The sequence below is a fragment of the Rhincodon typus genome, chromosome 6 (genome assembly GCF_021869965.1).
Source record: "Rhincodon typus isolate 14 chromosome 6, sRhiTyp1.1, whole genome shotgun sequence".
NCBI classification, from domain to species: Eukaryota; Metazoa; Chordata; class Chondrichthyes; order Orectolobiformes; family Rhincodontidae; genus Rhincodon; species Rhincodon typus.
The window spans coordinates 29,743,239-29,762,011 of NC_063337.1; the positions used below are offsets into that span (position 1 = coordinate 29,743,239).

Sequence of the window (18,773 nt, forward strand, 5' to 3'; positions counted from 1 at the left end):
TCCTACTATCTCTCATCCTTCGAGCTGTGGTTGGTTCGCTCGCTGAGCTGCGGTTGGTTCGCTCGCTGAGCTGCGAACTAAATGAACCAGCTCAGCGAGTGAACCAACTACAGCATCCACAACCTGAGCTACAAATCTACTCGGGAACCTTAATCTTTCAAGGTAACCTCAGCTGGTCACTATCTCTGACCAACTGTCCAGCCAACTGAGCGAAAACGGAGCTCCCTGTATGTATAATCACCAGTTAAATAACATGCTACCATCCACTAGAAAATCTCAAAAGTGCAAGTGCTATATCTGAATTATTCAAATTACTTGCAAAATATAAAGACAAACCTCATTCATCTTTGGATCATCTGGGCCCTGAACATCTTTTGTTTGTTTTATGTTTTCCACCATTTTTCTGATAAAAGCATGGCTGTTGTTTTCATTTTTAACCATCAGTATTTCAAGCATAAACCATAAACATCTGCAGGAGATCAAGAAAATGAGAAATTAAGATATTACTTTTAAATCCAATTTCTGAAATAAGATGTGCCATTTCTAATTTTAATGAGACTAAAACTGACAGACTCATTCTGAATTGAAGTGTAAGCGAATGTCTGATGAACTGCTAAAACAGCAACGAAAAAGTCCCAATATTTTTAAAGCTTTCAGAAAAAAGTCTTCATCACTAATATACATGAGCTATTCTTTCAAGCCAGTAAAAAATCTATTTGGTGGTCATGTGAATCACTGCTCATCTCTCAAAACATTCCTATTCAATGACCCTCCATTGAAGTATTACTGGTGGCTTGAAAATTGCAGCTCTCATCTATTTTACTCAAACTTCCTCCCATCCCAAAACAATAAAATTCTTCAAAAAGGGACACCACCTCACAACAGTTATGACACATCAAAAGACAACTAATTAAGTGCAAATAGTTAATTACCTGGATGTAAAGCAATGTGGGACATTTGAGAGATGTGCTAAATTTGTATCAACATGAACTCTTTCTTTCCTTTCGTTAACTCGAATTATCATTGCGTATTTTCAGATCAAGTCCCGAATTATGAAAATAACAGAAAATTCTGCCCACCACAAATAAAAAATTGGATTGGGACTTGTGTTAATTTGAAGGGTTCAGTAGCAGTTATTCCTATTTTAGGCTAGATTACGGAGTCAAGAATAAATATAGGTCCCAGGCTTTACAAGTATTAACTCTATTAGTCTCAGATATCCAAATCAGAATCAGGAACTGTCCACAAGAATTTCATTATCCACGACTCAAATGCATTTTTAAAAGAGTTGCATATTAAAACTAGTTAACTAGTAAATGATAGATGTACTGTCCTAAAGTGACAATGAAATTATTTTGTATTTTTATCTCTTTTTAACTATCATCCATGTTCTGTCAATTAAGTGTAAAAAATGTGCTGAACCTTTAGTATTTGCTGAATTCTAAACGGACATGAAAACTAAGCTTTAAGAATGAGTAGCTCACTTATTTCATCTGAACCTCCCTCCTTGAGGGACGTGGCCAAAAACAACATCCTATTGTTAAGATGAAAACGAAGTCTACCTTCTCATCATTCACAATATCAATTCTGATTTGTTTCCAAGAATCTGCTTTAATTCCAGCAACTTTCACTTACTGCCATGAACAGAGCCACCATGTTGAGCTAAAAGCAAAACGTTATTACAGTGAAATGTAAAGAGCAAGGAATGCCAAGTAATTAATCGATAAATTAAATCAAATGTGACAATGATGACTGGACAGGTGATATGTTGTTGCAACATGGGGAAGCTGCTAAACACCAAATGTGATCCACAGCAAATACATCTGTAATGAGGGTTTGCAGCTTGAGGAACTTTAGATCAAAGTTGAGGAGCTGAAGTCTGAGCTGCAGACAGTGCACCACATCACGCAAGGAGAAAGTTAGATACTTGGATGCTTTGCTCCTGGAGGCAGTCAAACCCCTCAGACTAAGTAATTCAAAATTGGTCTGATCAGGGAAAGGGAAGGTGTGACTGCAGGGGAGGTAGATAAGGAAATTGAGCAGGCTGGTACTTGGAAACATCAAATGCAACAATTATCTAACAGTAACAAGTTCTTGCAAACTGCATTGACAAGTGTGGGTATGCAAGGAGAGGATGAACAAACTGAGCAAAAACAGAAGCTTCTGGAGAAGCTCAGCAGGTCCGGCAGCAGTTGTCAAGAAAAATCAGAGTTAACTTTTCAGGTCCAGTGACAACTTCCTCAGAACTAGACCCAAAACGTTAACTCTGATTTTTCTTCACAGCTGCTGCCACACCTGCTGACCTTTTCCAGCAGCTTCGGTTTTTGTTCCTGATTTACAGCATCCATAGCTCTTTCAGTTTTTATTGGACAAACTGAGCATTGCACCATGGTACAGGGAGCCTTTCAGGTGGGTGAAGGAAATAGGAATGTAGTAGTGGTGGAATGGTATAATTAGGGGATGAATACTGTTCTCTGCAGCTGTGAGGAGTCCTAAAGACTGTATTGCCTGCCTGGTACCAGAAGAAGTTGAATAGCATAGGTTTGTATTTATTGCAACTTAGAAAAAAAAACAAAAAATCAATCAAAAAAAAAAAAAGACATGTTTCAAACACACAAGACTATAATGGGACTTGATAGGGTAGATGCCAAAAGGTTGTTTCCCCTTGTGGGATAATCTAGGGCCAGAGGGCATCATCTCTAAATGAGAGGTTTTATATTTAAGACAGATAGGAGGAATTTCTTTTGAGAGTTGACGATCTGTGGAATCCTTCCTATAGAGAACTGTCAAGGCTGGGTGATTGCTAAGTTCAAGGCTGAGATACACAGATTTTAATGAGTAAGGAAAATCATGGGTTATAGGAAAAGACAGGAAAGTGGAGGAGTTGAAGATCATCAGATCAGCCACTGTCTCAGTGAATAACCTAATTCTGTTCTTACTTCTTATAGTCTTTCTATACTTCAAAGTAACTAACAGGCTGGGAAACATTCAAGGCATCCTAAGGATGTGAAAGATAAAATATAAATGGTTTAATTATTGCAATCATAACAGGAACACAAATTAGGAGCAGGAAGTAGGCCATTCAGCCCCTCGAGCCTGCTTTGCCATTTGACAAGATCGAAGGAAATGAACGTGACATCAATTCAACATTCCTGCAACACAGAGGAAAGTCAACACAACGGGTTCAATTCCCACTCTGGCTGAGGTTACCATGATGAACCCTCCTTCTCAACTTTTCCATTCACCTGAAGCATGGTGACCCTCAGGTTAACCACCTTCAGTCATCTCCCTCAGAGAGCAGCCTATGGTCTGGTAGGATTATGGCAACTTTACCTTTCCCTTTTGGCTTCCTTGTCAATCAAGAATCACTTCAAAATACAAGTACACTTCATTTTTGTGATGGAAGATATAATTTATTGTCTATATCATTTTTGATAGCGTGGAGGTCTTCCAGAACAGTGAACTAAATACAACATTTATCGTAAAGGAAGCGACTTCAGACTCCTGTAGTGATAATGGAAAGATGTTTATACTTTGGATTTATCGTTACAGCAAACATTTAAGGTTACTGGCTTTGTTTCCAGTTTAGATGAACCTAGAATTTAGCAACTTATTGGAAAAAAAAGTATTTAGGAAACACCGAAGTGGTTTTCAATTTCTTTCCTAGCAGCAGTTCAGAGCAGGGAATAAACTTCCGTCAGCATCTGCGGAGAGAGAAACAGAGTTAAAAAGTTTCAAGACCAATATGACTTCTTCAGAACCAAAAGGAGTTGGACAAAGATTCTTTTATGCTGTTGATGGATGGGGAGAAGGAGTGATAAGAACAGATTGTGAGGGTGCCCAGAGCAAAACACAAAAGGGGTTGTTTATGGGGTAGACTGGTTTTCTCTGCTTAGGCCTTCATTTGTACCCATTCTACATCTCTACTAATCCTTCACAACCATTTATAAACCCTTCCCTTTTTGTTCTGGCTCCCCCTCTCAAATTTGTTTCGCTCACTCCTCCTTCCCATCAGTCAAAAAGCATAAAAACCACCATTTTCCAAACTCTCAAAGTTTGGACAAGCGTCATATCGGACTCAAATTGTTAACTCTGTTTCCCTTTCTCCAGTACTTTGTTTTTAAATTCAGATTTCCAGCATCAGCTGTATTTTGCTTTGAACAAACTTTTGTTCTGTTGTTAAAGAAAATTCATTTGTGTGGATAGATTTCAGTGACTAACTATTACATTAACTAACTAAAGAAAACAGAGAAATGGATGCATAGTAATTTGGGAACTAAAGGTTAAATATTTTAAGAGGATTATAATTAAATAAATCACCATAATCTTACTAGACCATAGGGCTACTTTCTCATTAGAGGCAGAACTGGTGGTGGTTTAATCTGGCGGTCATCACACCTCAGGGGAGGGCAGAGGCGAATGACAAGTCCTCAATAGAAACCTCAACTGGTAGAGGAATTGAACCCATGCTGGGGCCATCACTGAACTGCAAACCAGTCATCCAACCAATGGAGCTAATCAACTTCAGGATAATATATACAGAATAAGTGCAGAGATATTTGTTTGTATACCTACAACTACAAATTATTTTGTTAACACTGCAATGTAACAACATAGATAGATGGCACACTTACTCTTTAATATCTTTCAGTTGCTCAATGTCCTGTACCTTTACATAATCTGGATCATGCGCAAGGAGGTGAATAGTGTATGGAACAACATATTCAGGCAGCAACGATAACAGTTTTTCTGCAATCACACATTAAGAAAAAAAATTGGTCATTAGTTTTCAAATAAAATATTTAGGGGAACAAAATTTTTTTTTAAAAAAAAATAAATAAATAAATAAATCACACTACAACAACAGCAAGTCTAAGTGCTTTAAGTTCTGACTTTACTCACTCAGTTTAAATATTTTCTGGGTTAGGTGAGTAATCAACACATCACAAAAAAAAACGTCAGTACTCAGCACCTTCGGACAGTCCTAATTTAAATTCAACATATTCTAGATCAGCTGGAGAGGATTTAGAAGAGATTTACCAGGATGTTGCCAGGTATGGAAGGTTCGAGTTATAAAGAAAGGCTGGAACTTTTTTCACCAGAGCCTATGAAGTTGAAAGGTGACCTCATAGAACTTTATAAAATATTGAGGGGCATAGATAGGGTGATTGGTAGGAGTCTTTTCCCTAGGGTGGGTGATTTCAAGGCTAGGGGGTCACATTTTTAAGGTGAACAGAGAGAGATTTAAAAAAAGAAGACTTGAGCAAATTTTTTTTAAAAAAACAGAGGGTGGTTCGTGTGTGGAATGAACTTCCTGAGGAAGTGGAGGATGTGGGCACAATTACAACATTTAAAAAAGACATTTGGATAAGTACATGAATAGGAAAGGTTTGCAGGGATATGGGCCCAGAGCAAGCAGGTGGGACTAGTTTAGTTTGGGATTACATTTGGCATGGACCAGTTGGACCGAGTATCGTCTTCTGTGATGTATGACTATGTTTCTTTCCCATCTCAAGTGTCATTTACTTTTTTGCTTACTCTTCAAAGCAATTGTCCCAACTTTGTTTATGCTTGTTGCTAACATACCGATCATGTAGACTCCAGTTTTATAGTTTTATCATTAAACTCCTAACCTAACTTCCATGCAAAGCTGCAAGATTTCTTTAAAATTATAGAAAAAATAAATTCTAATTTAATCAAGATAACAAAATATGCTAAAGCTTGTACTAAAATGAACAGATTACTAAGCAGTACTAAGTAAGGTGACAACTAAGAAGATTTTGAATAAAGGATTTTGCACATCAGCATACGAAGGAAAAGCACAGGTACAAGTTAGGTACTTAGAAAAGGTTTCACAAGAGAAATGAAGGAAAAAAAAGATAAAGGAGGGTGAGCGAGACACAGATCTGCCTTTTCCATTGACCATTTTTCATTTTAAATGTTATCTTGATGATGTATTCGACGTAGGGAACTCCATTCAATTTTACAATACAATCTTCATACCACAACTAACTTATTCACATGTAATATTTTCAAGCAGGTGAAAGACCACCCAGAAGAAAATTTTCAAACTGGCTGTGTGTGCTCACAAACGTACTGATACAATCACAGTTTGGAAGAAGTGCCTTATTAAATGATAAAGTCAATCAATTAGCAAAACAGCATGCAGTGTCTCAACTCTCAATAAATTAAATGGCAAAATTTGAATTAATGAATATCAGAATAGCTCACAACCCTATCCACATGGTCAGGTCAAACTCATTACCCAACATAGTGCAAATTGGTACATTTTAGTGTCCAGATGGTCAGGAGACATCGCTCCACAGATGAGCGGTTGTTGATAATTTTTCAAAATTCAACAGATTTGGGAGTGATTCCTGCGGATTGGAAGCTAGCAAGCGTCACCACATTATTTACAAAGAGAGCAAAAAAGAAACACAGAAAACAGGGAACCACAGGTATGTTTGCCTTACAACAGTAGTAGGGAAAATGCCAGAATCTATTGTAAAGAATGCGACAAATGAACAGTTGGTTAAAATGGTCTATTTGGACACTATAGCATTTGTGAATGCAACTTGTGTTTAAATGAACTTATTAAGAGTGTTGGTGAGGTTGTTATCTACAAAAAAGTTAATAAAATGAATCAATTGATGTCATATAATTGTTTTTTTTATTTGAAAATCCAATGTGTAAATGAGTAACTCTCATGTTGGTAGACTGAACAATGAGGGATCACAAGGATCAGGATTTGGGTCCCAGCCATAGTGTACATCAATGATTTGGATGTGGGGGGTCAAACATAATATTTCCAAGTTTGTGGATGACAAGTAGAAATGTGTGTTCAGGAGAAGATGTAACGCAACTTCAGGAGGATTTGGATAGTCTAGTGAGCAGTTAAGACATGGCATATGGAATAGTTTGAAAAAAAATGTGTGAAGTCTTTCACTCAGGTATGAAGATCAGACATGCAAAGTATTTCTAAAACGGCAAGATTTAGGCTAAGTTTAAGATGTAGAAAGGAACCTGTGCGTCATTATTAATAAGTCAATGAAGGCTAACATGCAGGTGTGGCAAACAATTAAGAATGTTAGCCTTTATTGTAAGAGGATGAGTGTACAGGAGTAGTGAAGCCTAACTTCAACTGTATTTGGGTAAGACCACACCTGGAGAACTGTGTGCAGTTTTTATTTTCTTATTTAGAAGAATATTACTGCCATAGAGGGAGTGCAAAGGATCACCATACTTTTATCCCCAGAATGACAGGGCTGGAGTCTTGACAGAAATTGGGAAAACCAGGCCTGAATTTTTAGGAGTTTCAAAGAATGAGAAGTGCTCAATGAAATTTAAAAACTACTTAGAAGGAACAGACAGGGTAGATGCAGGCAAGATGTTACCCTGGTTGAGAAGTCTAACACTAGAGGGCACAATTTAAAAGTCTTCGGAATTCTCTACCTCAGAGCACATTGGAAGCTCGGTCTTTGAATATATTTAAAGTAGAGATAGAAATGTTTCTGATTACAAATTGCATAAAAGGTCATGGAAATACAGTGGGTGAAAAGGCGTCGAAGGTATTTGATCAGTCATCATCGCATTAAATTGCAGAGTTGACTTGACAGACTGAATGGCCTATTCCTATGACCAAAGATCATAAATCTAAACAATTAGTTTTCTTGGACTATATTACCAGCATGAGACCATACCCAGCTAATGCCAATCAAAGTGTTGTGAAAACAATGCCGTCTGAAAAAATTGCTCCTCAGGCACTTTTAAGCCCTCACCAGCAGCTGGTTGGTGTATCAACTGCAACTCCCACAACAAAATTACCTTCAGTATATTCCAGCACATCCTACCCCAAAAGGGGAAGCAGGCAAAAATGGAGACAACAATAAAGTGGATATCAAAATAGTACACAATAGGGTCACTGTTAAAAACCTGCTCATTCACAATTTCAGTCATCAAGTAAAGCTCATTAACGTAACGTACTGTATACACAATGCAGTGTCACTGAAGGTTGCAACTATGGAAATACCAAAATTGAAATTTTCATTCAATTATCTATCTATCAGTTTAATGGGGAGTTGTGCACATTACCAAGATCCTATTTCGATTCATCGATATATTTTTAATGATAAGTTATTTACAGGGAAATAAAAGGGTTGTGATAATATCACTGTACTAGTAATTCAGGGGCCAAGGCAATTGTACTAGGAATCCTCGGGGCATCAGTTCAAATCCCACAATGGCAACTGTTCAATTAAATAACCTGGAATATAAAGCTTATCAGTAATGGTGACCAGGAAACAATCAATTGTTGTAAAATCCCATCTGGTTCAACTAACGTCCTTAAGGGGAAAGGAATTTACTATCCTTAGTCTGGAGTCAAAGGCCAGAGAAACCATCAGTAATGCCCTCAATTATCAACCACCCTCTAAAATGATTTCGAAAGTTACTCAGTTTGGGTGCAATGAAGGGTAGGAACAAGTGATCTGCATCCACGTCTCCTGAAACAATTTAAAATGGAGGTAGTGCTAAATTTATTCTAAATCATCTTGATTAGTTGCACATGCTTTTTTTAAAACCATTTTTAATCAGCTCCCACACACCTGATTCTAATTAACAGCGTCAAGGGAGGAAGGTGTTCCCACAATAAAAAGTCTGAATATGCTGGTTTGAAATAAAAACTACCCTTTAAGATCATATAGTTCAAGATTATAAAATGAGCTCTACTACAGGAAAAAGATACAGCACATTCCTTCAGGGAATGAAGAGATACAAAGTACAATTCCTTGAGCCACAACAGGCAACTTTCTTGTCTGAAACTTGTTAATACCTACCACTTACTGCTGCATGTTGCTTTAAATATTCTCTCCTAATATTGATATTTTTCACCAGACATTGTCTGGCATGTGCTCTCCTTTCTTTTGCTGGGTCCTTTGCACAGAGTGAAAAAATTGCCATGTACTCTAGCGGTAGTCGTAGTTTTGCAAGTCCTTTGTTGAGCTTCTGTGCAAATATCTGTCTCACTTGATAACATTCATCCTGTAAATGAACAATTGCACAACTATTTTCTTGTGCCAATATCAAAGATTAAAACAAAGGAAATGAAATACTTAAACTGATATATCCTAGCATACTCATTTTTACATTCATTATTTGATGCAGTTATGTTCATCTCACCTATACAGTGGTTAACAATACAATAGCAATGTTTCAAGATTTTAATTGTATGGAACACATTTTCCAGCATACACATTAGGCAGTGAAGCAATTTGAACTCAATTTGTTTTTGGGACATGATCACACTCGAAAGACATTGAGGGCATTAAAGGCTATGGAGCTTTTTGTACACCACAATGGGGAGGAATGGTAGTTTCATGCACTGCTGGACAGTAAATCAGCTGGGATTTTGATGATAACTTGCAAGTTTTCGAAAATCTCCAAGTTTTCATGGCTGATTTTCACAATTATTAGAGTTAACGAATGTCACAACTTGTCATTATGTAATTTGAACACAGGATCTCAGGGTTACTACCTCATGGCAGCCCCTTGCAGTGATGTGACCAATTTCAACTCTTTGTGGAACTTAACGGAAGGTACATAACACTATATCCCTAATGATGGGGTTACTCCAGTGACTAGAGCACTTCAGGATTTATCCCTGTTAGTTAGTGCACACTACAAAATAAAAATAAGAAACTCTTATGACAGAACTTCTTTGAAAAAGGAAATCTCTCCGTAAATATAACAAACTCATTTCAATCTAACTGAATCCCCTTCAGTGATCTCAAGACTGCCTATAGGACACTGAATCAACATTCATGAAAAATGAAAGTGATGAATAACGTGAAAAAAAAACACTTAAGCAAGACTTCGCCATCTTTTATTCAGACTTCTCAGCTACCCAAAGCTGCACCAATATGTGTTGCGGATTAAGAGTAGCAAGTCAAACCAATTGTGTTAAGTTAAACAACGAATCCAAACAACATTAAAATACATTCAACATTTCATTCAGATATAAAGTAATTAACTAAAAAGACTTGGTGAAAATCACCTCCCCCCACTCCATCCTATAGCAGTCAATTTCAAGAACTTCAACAGCATAAATAATCAGGTGATCTGTTTTAGCTTTGTTGGCTGAAATAAAAGGTGGCTAGGTTTCTTATTCTCTGCAAATAGTGTCATCGGTATTTTACTTACGTACACCTCACAACATGTCTGTAAGATCATAACTTCCAAAAATGCAGTAAGCCCTTGGTAATACAGTGAAGAATCGTTTCAATTATATGTTAAGCTTTTAGTTAAAGCGCTTGAAATTACAACCTTCCAACTCAGAGCCAAAAGTGCTACTCGTTATGACCAAGTCACACTTGCCCTCTAAAGACAGCAATGGCCTCAACTTCAAGCATTCCTGTCTCACAACATTCTATATTCCAACAATTGTGTGTGTGGACAGATTACTCCAAAAAGTCTTCTCCTAACCTTCATGTTTTAAATTGATGACCAACTACACAAAACAATAGGCTCTCCGTATTCACATTAAAATTCCATAATTTTAAATATAATTAAATCTTCAACTTTTTTTGCTTAAGGAAGAACAGATCTAACATCTCAAGACGCTCATAATTATACTTTCATGTGTTTAGCCAAATTCGACTGGAATGGTGACCAGTGGCTGATGATAAGTGTCCTCTGCCTACCAATAACTAAGTGATTGTTCAGTTGTTTGGAGCCAGTTTGTAAGTGTGATAGCCAGAAGCCATCACACCTCCACAAAGGGAGGCGCTCGCTGTTTCTGCAGTTAAAAAACCTAAAGCCTGAAGAAAGTCAATTTATTTTCACTCAGCAGTTGCTGAAATCTGTTGCTTTTAAATCAATAAGTCAAAGACTTTAAAACTTGTGAATGAATCACTGTTTTCTGTAAAGAAGTGACAACACCTGAAGAGAGACAGATCAACAAACAGGTGTCCTGACAACCCGAAAGGATCACACGGCTTGCAGTGGTGGACAGGGACACTGAACTGCCATCCCAATTTTTCTACACCAATGTTTTATTGTTCTGTGTATGTTCTGATCAACTGTTTATAGCTAAAATCCATTTACGAAAATTTACAATTCTTGTTCAGTACAGAAACTCAAGTCCATGCTTTCTGTCAACCTGGGTCTAAAAAAGGTTCAGGTACATTGGGGAATTTTGTGTGATTTTATAAAATCTTGAACTTTTGTGACAATTTCAGAAACAGTGGGACTTCGTTTCCAAGGGGTTATCCCAGTGAGGCATGACAACGTACAGTTCTAAGGTCATGTGGAGAGAAGAAAAACGTGAAGAACTAACACTAGCAAAGTATTTTAAACAAGACAATAGAAATTTTAAAAAGTCATAGTCTTCATTTCCAGTTTAATTCAGATTCTAGAAGCAGCTGCCTTACTGCAAAACCTGGATTTGCATTTCCATTATATTGATGCTAATTTGGAAGTTGAAATTAATGCTACTTTTCAGCCAAAGAGGCAATGTTATATCTAGTTTGGGACTAGATCAGGTGTTGTTACCAGTATAATGTGCTTATTTTAATAGGTTTATGGGTTCAGAGTCAAAAATATCTCCAGAGAAACATCACCTGCATTTCATGGTACTGCCTTTCAAGGTGATGTGCTCGACCAGGTCAATGCTGAAGTATTAACAAGGTGAAAGGGAGGATAGGATAGAAACCAAAACTAAATTGCTGTTTTGCTGACTAGTTTTAGCAAAAGAACATAAGAATCAGGGCCAGCAGTAGGTCGTTTTGCCCCTCAAGCCTGGCTTACCATTCTGCAAGATCATGGCTGATCTTCCCAGGCTTCAATTGCTCTTTCATGCCAGCTCCTCATTGCCTCAACATCTTCTTATTTCAAAATTCTATGTTCCCCTCTTCATATAGTTTCAGTGATCTAGCCTTTACAACCCTCTGAGGTAAAGAATTCTAGACATTTGCTAACTTCAGAAGAAATTCCTTCACATTTTAGTTAAATACATGTTCCCTTATCTTCTAAGTACATTTCCTTGTTCAAGATTCCCCCACTAACAAACTTTTTCAACATCTACCCTCTCATACACCTTCAAGATCTTGTGTTTCAATAAAATCACCCATCATTCTAAATTTTAATGAGCAACACACAACAGAGCCCAAGAGCACCAGGCACAGAGCCAGACAGTGGCAGGCAGGTATGAAAGGGGCAGGTAAACAGGATGATTATGGATAGCAGGTAGGGGTGGATCCCCCGGTATAACTGATAACAAGATAAGAGCAGAATGGGTGAGCTGTACTGAAAGCAACCCACATAGCGTGATAACAGGCCTAGGAGTACATGAGAATCGGTGACTGTGCAAAAAGCAACTCACGCCACATTAGAAGCGGGTGTGGAGTGGTTGAAAAACATGGAATCAGGCTCAAAGTTATTGGTTCATTGTCACAAAATTGAACACTGCATTGTCTGACTCGGAGGTGAGGATGTCACCAGTGAGCCTCAGTTATCTTGGCTGCTCATTAATGACCAAACTCATGTTCAGGGCATTTATGCACACTATTTGAAACTGGAAAGGCTATAATGAACTCCAAGAAATTATGTATCACTAAATTAGAAAGGGGTACTTTTTTTTAAAATCCCATGTTTAATTATAGCATCTTTTCTACGAATTGCTTTTGGTGCCAAAAGTGAAAGAATGCTTAGAAAGTGCTAAGAGACAGTAAGGACAGACTGTACCTGAATTAAATCTTAGTCATACTGCATCACAGCATGTTTGTTCTCATCTGAATATGTTACAGCCAACGGAAAACAATGGACCTTCTTCCTTAAATAGGTCCTGGCTGTTGCAAGAGTATCAACCAATGCCTAAAATCTCTAATCTAGTTCATATGATACAGCTGACAACATCTCAACAACCAATTGAGTAAAAGCATTTTCACCTTTAAAGATACAAGAACCAAACTATTGAAGAGTACAGTATCCCAATGTTTTCCATATTAAAACATTGGCAAAAATTACAAGATGTCATATGGCACTGAAACCATACCATTATATTTGCTAGATGTTTAGTTAGGAGGACTGCACTTGAATAATATAATAGAATAACAATAAGATGGAGAATGATGTAGCTAATTCTGAACCTAAAATAGAGAGGAAACTACAGTTGTATGAGGCATGAGTTGGCTATGACGGATGGGGAGCATTACTTAAAAAGAGCTGGCAGTGGAAAGGTAATGGTAAACATTCAGAGTTAATGTGGCTGAACTGTAGCCATTGTTTATTCTTGTCTGGCATAAAAGGAAAATGGAAAAAGGTGGCCAAACCATGGCTTACTGAATAAGTACTTTGCATCAGTCTTCATGGTGGAAGATACCAGTAATACCCCAAAACTTCGAGAGAGTCCGATGGGGACACCAGGAGTGAGTATGGTGGCCTTCAGCAAGGACAAGATGCTCGAAAAACTGGAAGGTCTGTCGGTGGATAAATCACCTGGACCAAATGGACTACACCCCAGAGTTCTGAAGGAGATAGCTGAAGAGATTGTGATAATTCGTGGTGATTTTCCAGAAATTACTGGAGTCAGGGAGGGTTCCAGAGGACTGGAAAATTGCTAAAGGACTAATGCAGAATTCTCTTAAGGTAAACTTGCAGGTTGAGTCAGTAGTTAGGAAGGCAAATACAATGTTAGTTATTTATTTTGAAATGACAGGAAAATAAAAGCAGGGATGTACTTCTGAGGCTGTATAAGGCTGTGGTCAGACCACATTTACAGTACAGTGAGCAATATTGGGCCACATACTCAGGAAAGATGTACTGGCTCTGGAGCGGGTTCAGAGGAGGTTTATGAGAATGATCCTAGGGATGAAAGGCTTAACGTTTGAGGACTCTGGGTGTGTACTCGATGGAGTTTAGAAGGATTGGGGGGAGTGGGGGATCTAATTAAAACTTACAGAATAACAAATGGCCTAGACAGAGTGGATGTTCAGAAGATGTTCCGATTGGCAGGAAAGACTAGGACCCGAGGGGCACAGCCTTAGAATAAAGGGAAGACCCTTTAGAATGGAGATTCTAGCCAGCCAGAGAGTGGTGAATCTATGGAATTCATTTCTATAGAAGACTGTGGAGGCCAGGTCATTGAGTATATTTAAGACAGAGATAGATCAGATTCTTGATTGTCACGGGGATCAAGGGTTACGGGGAGAAAGCAAGGGAATGGGGTTGAGAAACTTATCAGTCGTGACTGAATGGCGGAGCAGACTGAAATGGGCCAAATGGCCTAATTTCTTTTCCTGTGTCTTATAGTCTTACAAGGGAAATTACAGATAGTATTAGATCTAAGGAAGAAGCATACAAATTGGCCAGAAAAAAAGACCCGAAAAATGGGAGCAGTTCTGATTTCAGCAAAGGAATTGATGAAGAAAGGTAAGCAAAGTATGACAGTAATCTTGTAGGGAACATAAAAAGAAAACAATTAGTAAAGGCAAAAGTAATCCTTTATGGCGAGAAATGGGGCAAAACAATGGCTGACCAACTAAGCACAAGTTGGTTCTGTCTTAGGAGGGCACAAATAATATATCAGAAATGTTAGGGCCGAAGTGATTTATTGAAATGGAACAAATCTAAATCTATTGATATTGTGATACCAAAGTCCAGTTTTTGAATAACAGAATGAGCATATATTCCGGTGGCTGCTTTCAGTGAACATTGTGCACATCAACAGATTGTCAATAAATGCTTCAAAAAAAGTACAGACAACATCCCAGACATCCTAAACAGAGGAACATAAAGAAAGCTACTGTGCTCAAAACGTGATGTTGAATGACAACATGACTGAAGTAAGCACAGTACCCCACGTGATCAATCAATCAATCAGCATTTATTCAGTATGGTAGTTCATATGAAGAGCTATTTGGGACAATGCATCAAGAAACACACACCAGCAACTATGGCAGAGCAGAGGAATTGTAGGTTAGGAAAATAAATTGACCAAAACAAAAAAAAAAATCCAAAAAAAAGTGACATTTCAAACATGTGGTATTAGTCATCATCATCATCATGATAAATGAAAGGGCCACAGCAACTAATTATCATAGGGCAATGGGTGGAGGAAGGAGAGTGAGGCAAAAGACATGAAATACATCTTGGGACAAAGCTTGGAAGCCATTTTTGCAAAGTTGTCATAGAATATCATTTTCCATTAGTGAATGACTTTACCATGAGCAGAAATTCGGTGAGGACAGTCAGGTACAAAAGGTCAAAAAAATCTTAAAATTGCAAAATTTTTTTTTTCTTAGGATAAAAAGAACAAAACAAACAAACATTCTAGAAATAGAAGTTTTACCTTACTAATAATATTGATGTTTGTTTAGAGTATAATATCAACATTCAACATTTGTAAACAAATCCCACTCCCTGACTATACTGGGATGTCTTATGACAAACAGTGTAGAAATCGAATAGATCACCAATAAAAATATCAAGCCTTATTTTCAAGCTAAAATCTCCATTCTGCAACATTTTCAATGTTTGAGTCATAAAACTAAAGAACATGTTGACATCAATGTAGTTATTTATATCTGAAAGTCAGAAATTTTAACAAACCCAATCCACTGACAAAAATGGAAATTACATTTTAAGATACATAAAGCCACTTACATTCATTACCAGTGCACATAATTGGAACTGTTCTAGTGTAATGATTTCGTAGTAACAGGGCTCCTGTGCTAATTTCAAAACAGCACAACCAGCTGCCAGGCGCAAACGTGACATATCAGGTTTACTGCAAAAAAAAACAGAGAAGTTATTTGGACTGTCACCTCAACTTTAGCCCCATTGTGGATGATGACCTTGTGTTCAAAGTAAGATTTTAAAATGACCTGACTAATTATCCATCATCTTGTTTCTATAAGAAAATCTTATTCAATTTGATAATATTTCTGAGCAAAAATATTAGCTGCTCATATAACTCATTCGTTTCACTTTAGATAAATCTAAACTTTTTGAAAAATATGTTTTGCTACTAAACACAAGAAATGCCTATAAATTCCCAGACGCCAGAATAAAATATTACAGATTACTAAACAAATAACTGTAATGCCCACATACCCAGTTTTTAAAAAAAATACCACTGACAACTAAACTACAGCCATAACGAAATTAGATTTAGACAGACTGCTTGCTTTTGCCAACAATAAGCTACACAGATTGCAATAAAATCTTGATGAGCTAATTTACAAATGATTTGACACTGTTCCATCCTCATGGCAGACAATAATATCAATCATGAGTTTTTCAGAGGCTGTTAGGAGAAGGCATAGCCCAAGAACTAGATCGGAATTGTGCACAGACTAATGATATTCCATCCACCAAGTCTTGAAATGAACAGTGGGTGACGCTACTTCAGTATCTAGTCCATACAACAGAACAATGCAACATTCAATTTCAATAATTTGATCAGTTGATCAACAAGCAGAAGTTTTTCAAATAATGGAGTTTCTTTTGTGGTCACATGTAAAGCGAGAACCAAAACTACATCTATTGTCATCCCCATTTTACTGATATCAAGTTATGTCCAAACATCATCTTCCATCTTATCAGCAGATATTTAAATTTAAAGTGGTTAAATAGTGTAAACAAGCACATCAAGAAAACTTATAGACTCCCAGTACACAATTTATCATATTTCAGGAAGTAAAGCTTCAACTCATTTGACCATCATTCATATACAACAGGCACAGAAGCTTAGGAACCTGTAATCAGGGAACTTTTTCAATTGTTAAGGTGACTTCATAGAAACAATCACAGAATGGTTACAGGACAGGATGTGGCCTTTCAGCCAGTCATATCTCAGAAGGAGCAATTTACCTCATGCTGCTCCCCCACCTCCTTCCTATAGCCTCTGTTGGGAGTACATAGCCTTGAAAAATAACTGAAGGAGTCTGGAAGAGATGACTGGTTTGGACGATTTCTGGCTTCAGGAGGATTTACCAATGTGACTTGGAACTGAAAAGTCACAAGGATAAATATACTGTAGTTACATACCGTTTACAAAAAGTCAAAAGATTTTGTGGAAAGAAGGCAAACCAAGCTTTTCAGAGATAACAGAAAGAGTTTAATGGATTTAATTGCTGGATGATCTGGTTTGGAAGATATTTTATGCTGAATACTGCCAAGCAACTGCTTTTACTTTGGAGTTGATATTTTCCATTATTCCTATGTATCAGTTGAAGAGAAACCCTGGAAAGGTCAGACTCAGTCTCCTGAAAAGTCAAAAACTGTAAAGCAGAAGCAGCTGCAAGGATCCCTCTCTCTTGGCTGAAATATCACAGGAACCTGATAAAGTAAATTATCAGGATGATATTTAACTGACTCTCATCTCAACTCCAGTCTAATTTAAAGATCTCATTGATTCTCTGGCTGTCAGCATTTCAATCTTGTCGTCAACAGCTAAGTGAATGACTGCAAGAGTTCTTCCTATTTTTATCCTTAGAGTTTGGAGTCCTGGCCCACCATGGGTGTTTTTTGAGTTGTTAAGAAGTTCAAACTTCGCAACTCATGTTATTGAAGGTAGTCATCCCCCAACTACTCAATATTTTTCCTTAATCTAAACTTTCACATTCTTTTGAAAGCATGACACCCCAAACAGGATACTTTACTCCAGTTAAGACTGAACAATTGCGTTTTGTACAGGTTTAACATGTCCTTCTTGTTTATGTATCCATGTCCCACTGATATAGTCAAACACACTGTTTGCTTTATTAATTACCCGCTCAACCTGTCCAGTCGTTTGAGAAATACACCCCCACTCCACCAAGGTCTTTCTGCTCCTGCAACAATCTTTAGAATTGCACCCTTTATTTTGTATTGTCTCTCTACATTCTTGTGCAAAAATTATTCACTTTCCAATTCTTAAATTGGACGATTCCTGGCTTCAGGAGGATTTACCATTGTAACTTGGAACTGAAAAGTCACAAGGATAAAGGTCCACCCTTCCTACCAACTTGGTGATGTCCTTTGAAGTCCTACATAGCCTTGCACAGTTCAGAATACTTCTAAATTCTGTACCATCTGGTAGTTTGAAAATTATGTCCTGTACCCCAAGGTGATTTAAACTGATTCCCTAAAAATCAATGCAAAGAAATAGGAAATAGAGCATATTGGAAGAAAGATACATTCAAAAACTCAAAACAATTAAACACAAGTCATATTCTTTGAGGCATGTCATACCACTATGAGATACAATCATAAAGACATACATAACGGCCATGATATCCAACTTATTTTACTTCTATTTGTGCTATCAATTCACCCATCTTGCAATGAATGCTGTCTCTTTAACGTCAAGAGATCCTCCAAGCAAACTCATTTGGTGGTTTCTTGCATTTAGAATTGGAATGAGATTAACTGTGTGAAGCTTTGAAGGACAATGTAAAAAGACAAAAAGTCTGTCCTGAAGAATTATACTAGACGCAAAACATCAACTCTTTCTCTCTCCACAAATGCTTCAAACCAGGCAGGACTTGGACAGTAAACTGTAAGGTCCTGAGGAGTGTTGTGGATTAGAGGGGCCTAGAAGTACAAGTACATGGTTCGTTGAAAGCAGCGTCACAGGTGGACAGGGTGGTGAAGAAGGCATTTAGCATAACAAGGTGTAGAGCTGGACGAACACTGCAGGCCAAGCAGCAGAGGAGCAGGAAGGCTGACGTTTCGGGCCGAGACCCTTCTTCAGAAATGGGGGAGGGGAAGGGGGTTCTGAAATAAATAGGGAGAGA

At 37.6% G+C, this 18,773-nt stretch overlaps 1 protein-coding gene across 2 annotated transcripts in view; it reads right to left on the reverse strand.

Annotated features, from left to right (window-relative positions):
* pds5b (PDS5 cohesin associated factor B) overlaps window positions 1-18,773 on the reverse strand; it is a 229,822-nt gene that overhangs the window by 38,684 nt on the left and 172,365 nt on the right. For both annotated transcript variants that reach the window (XM_048598139.1, XM_048598140.1), the window contains 4 exons: window positions 15,658-15,781; window positions 8,835-9,039; window positions 4,635-4,749; window positions 337-469 (listed from right to left, as the gene is read on the reverse strand). In XM_048598139.1, the coding sequence (XP_048454096.1) occupies window positions 337-469; window positions 4,635-4,749; window positions 8,835-9,039; window positions 15,658-15,781 (577 nt within the window). The remainder of the gene's footprint in view (window positions 1-336; window positions 470-4,634; window positions 4,750-8,834; window positions 9,040-15,657; window positions 15,782-18,773) is intronic.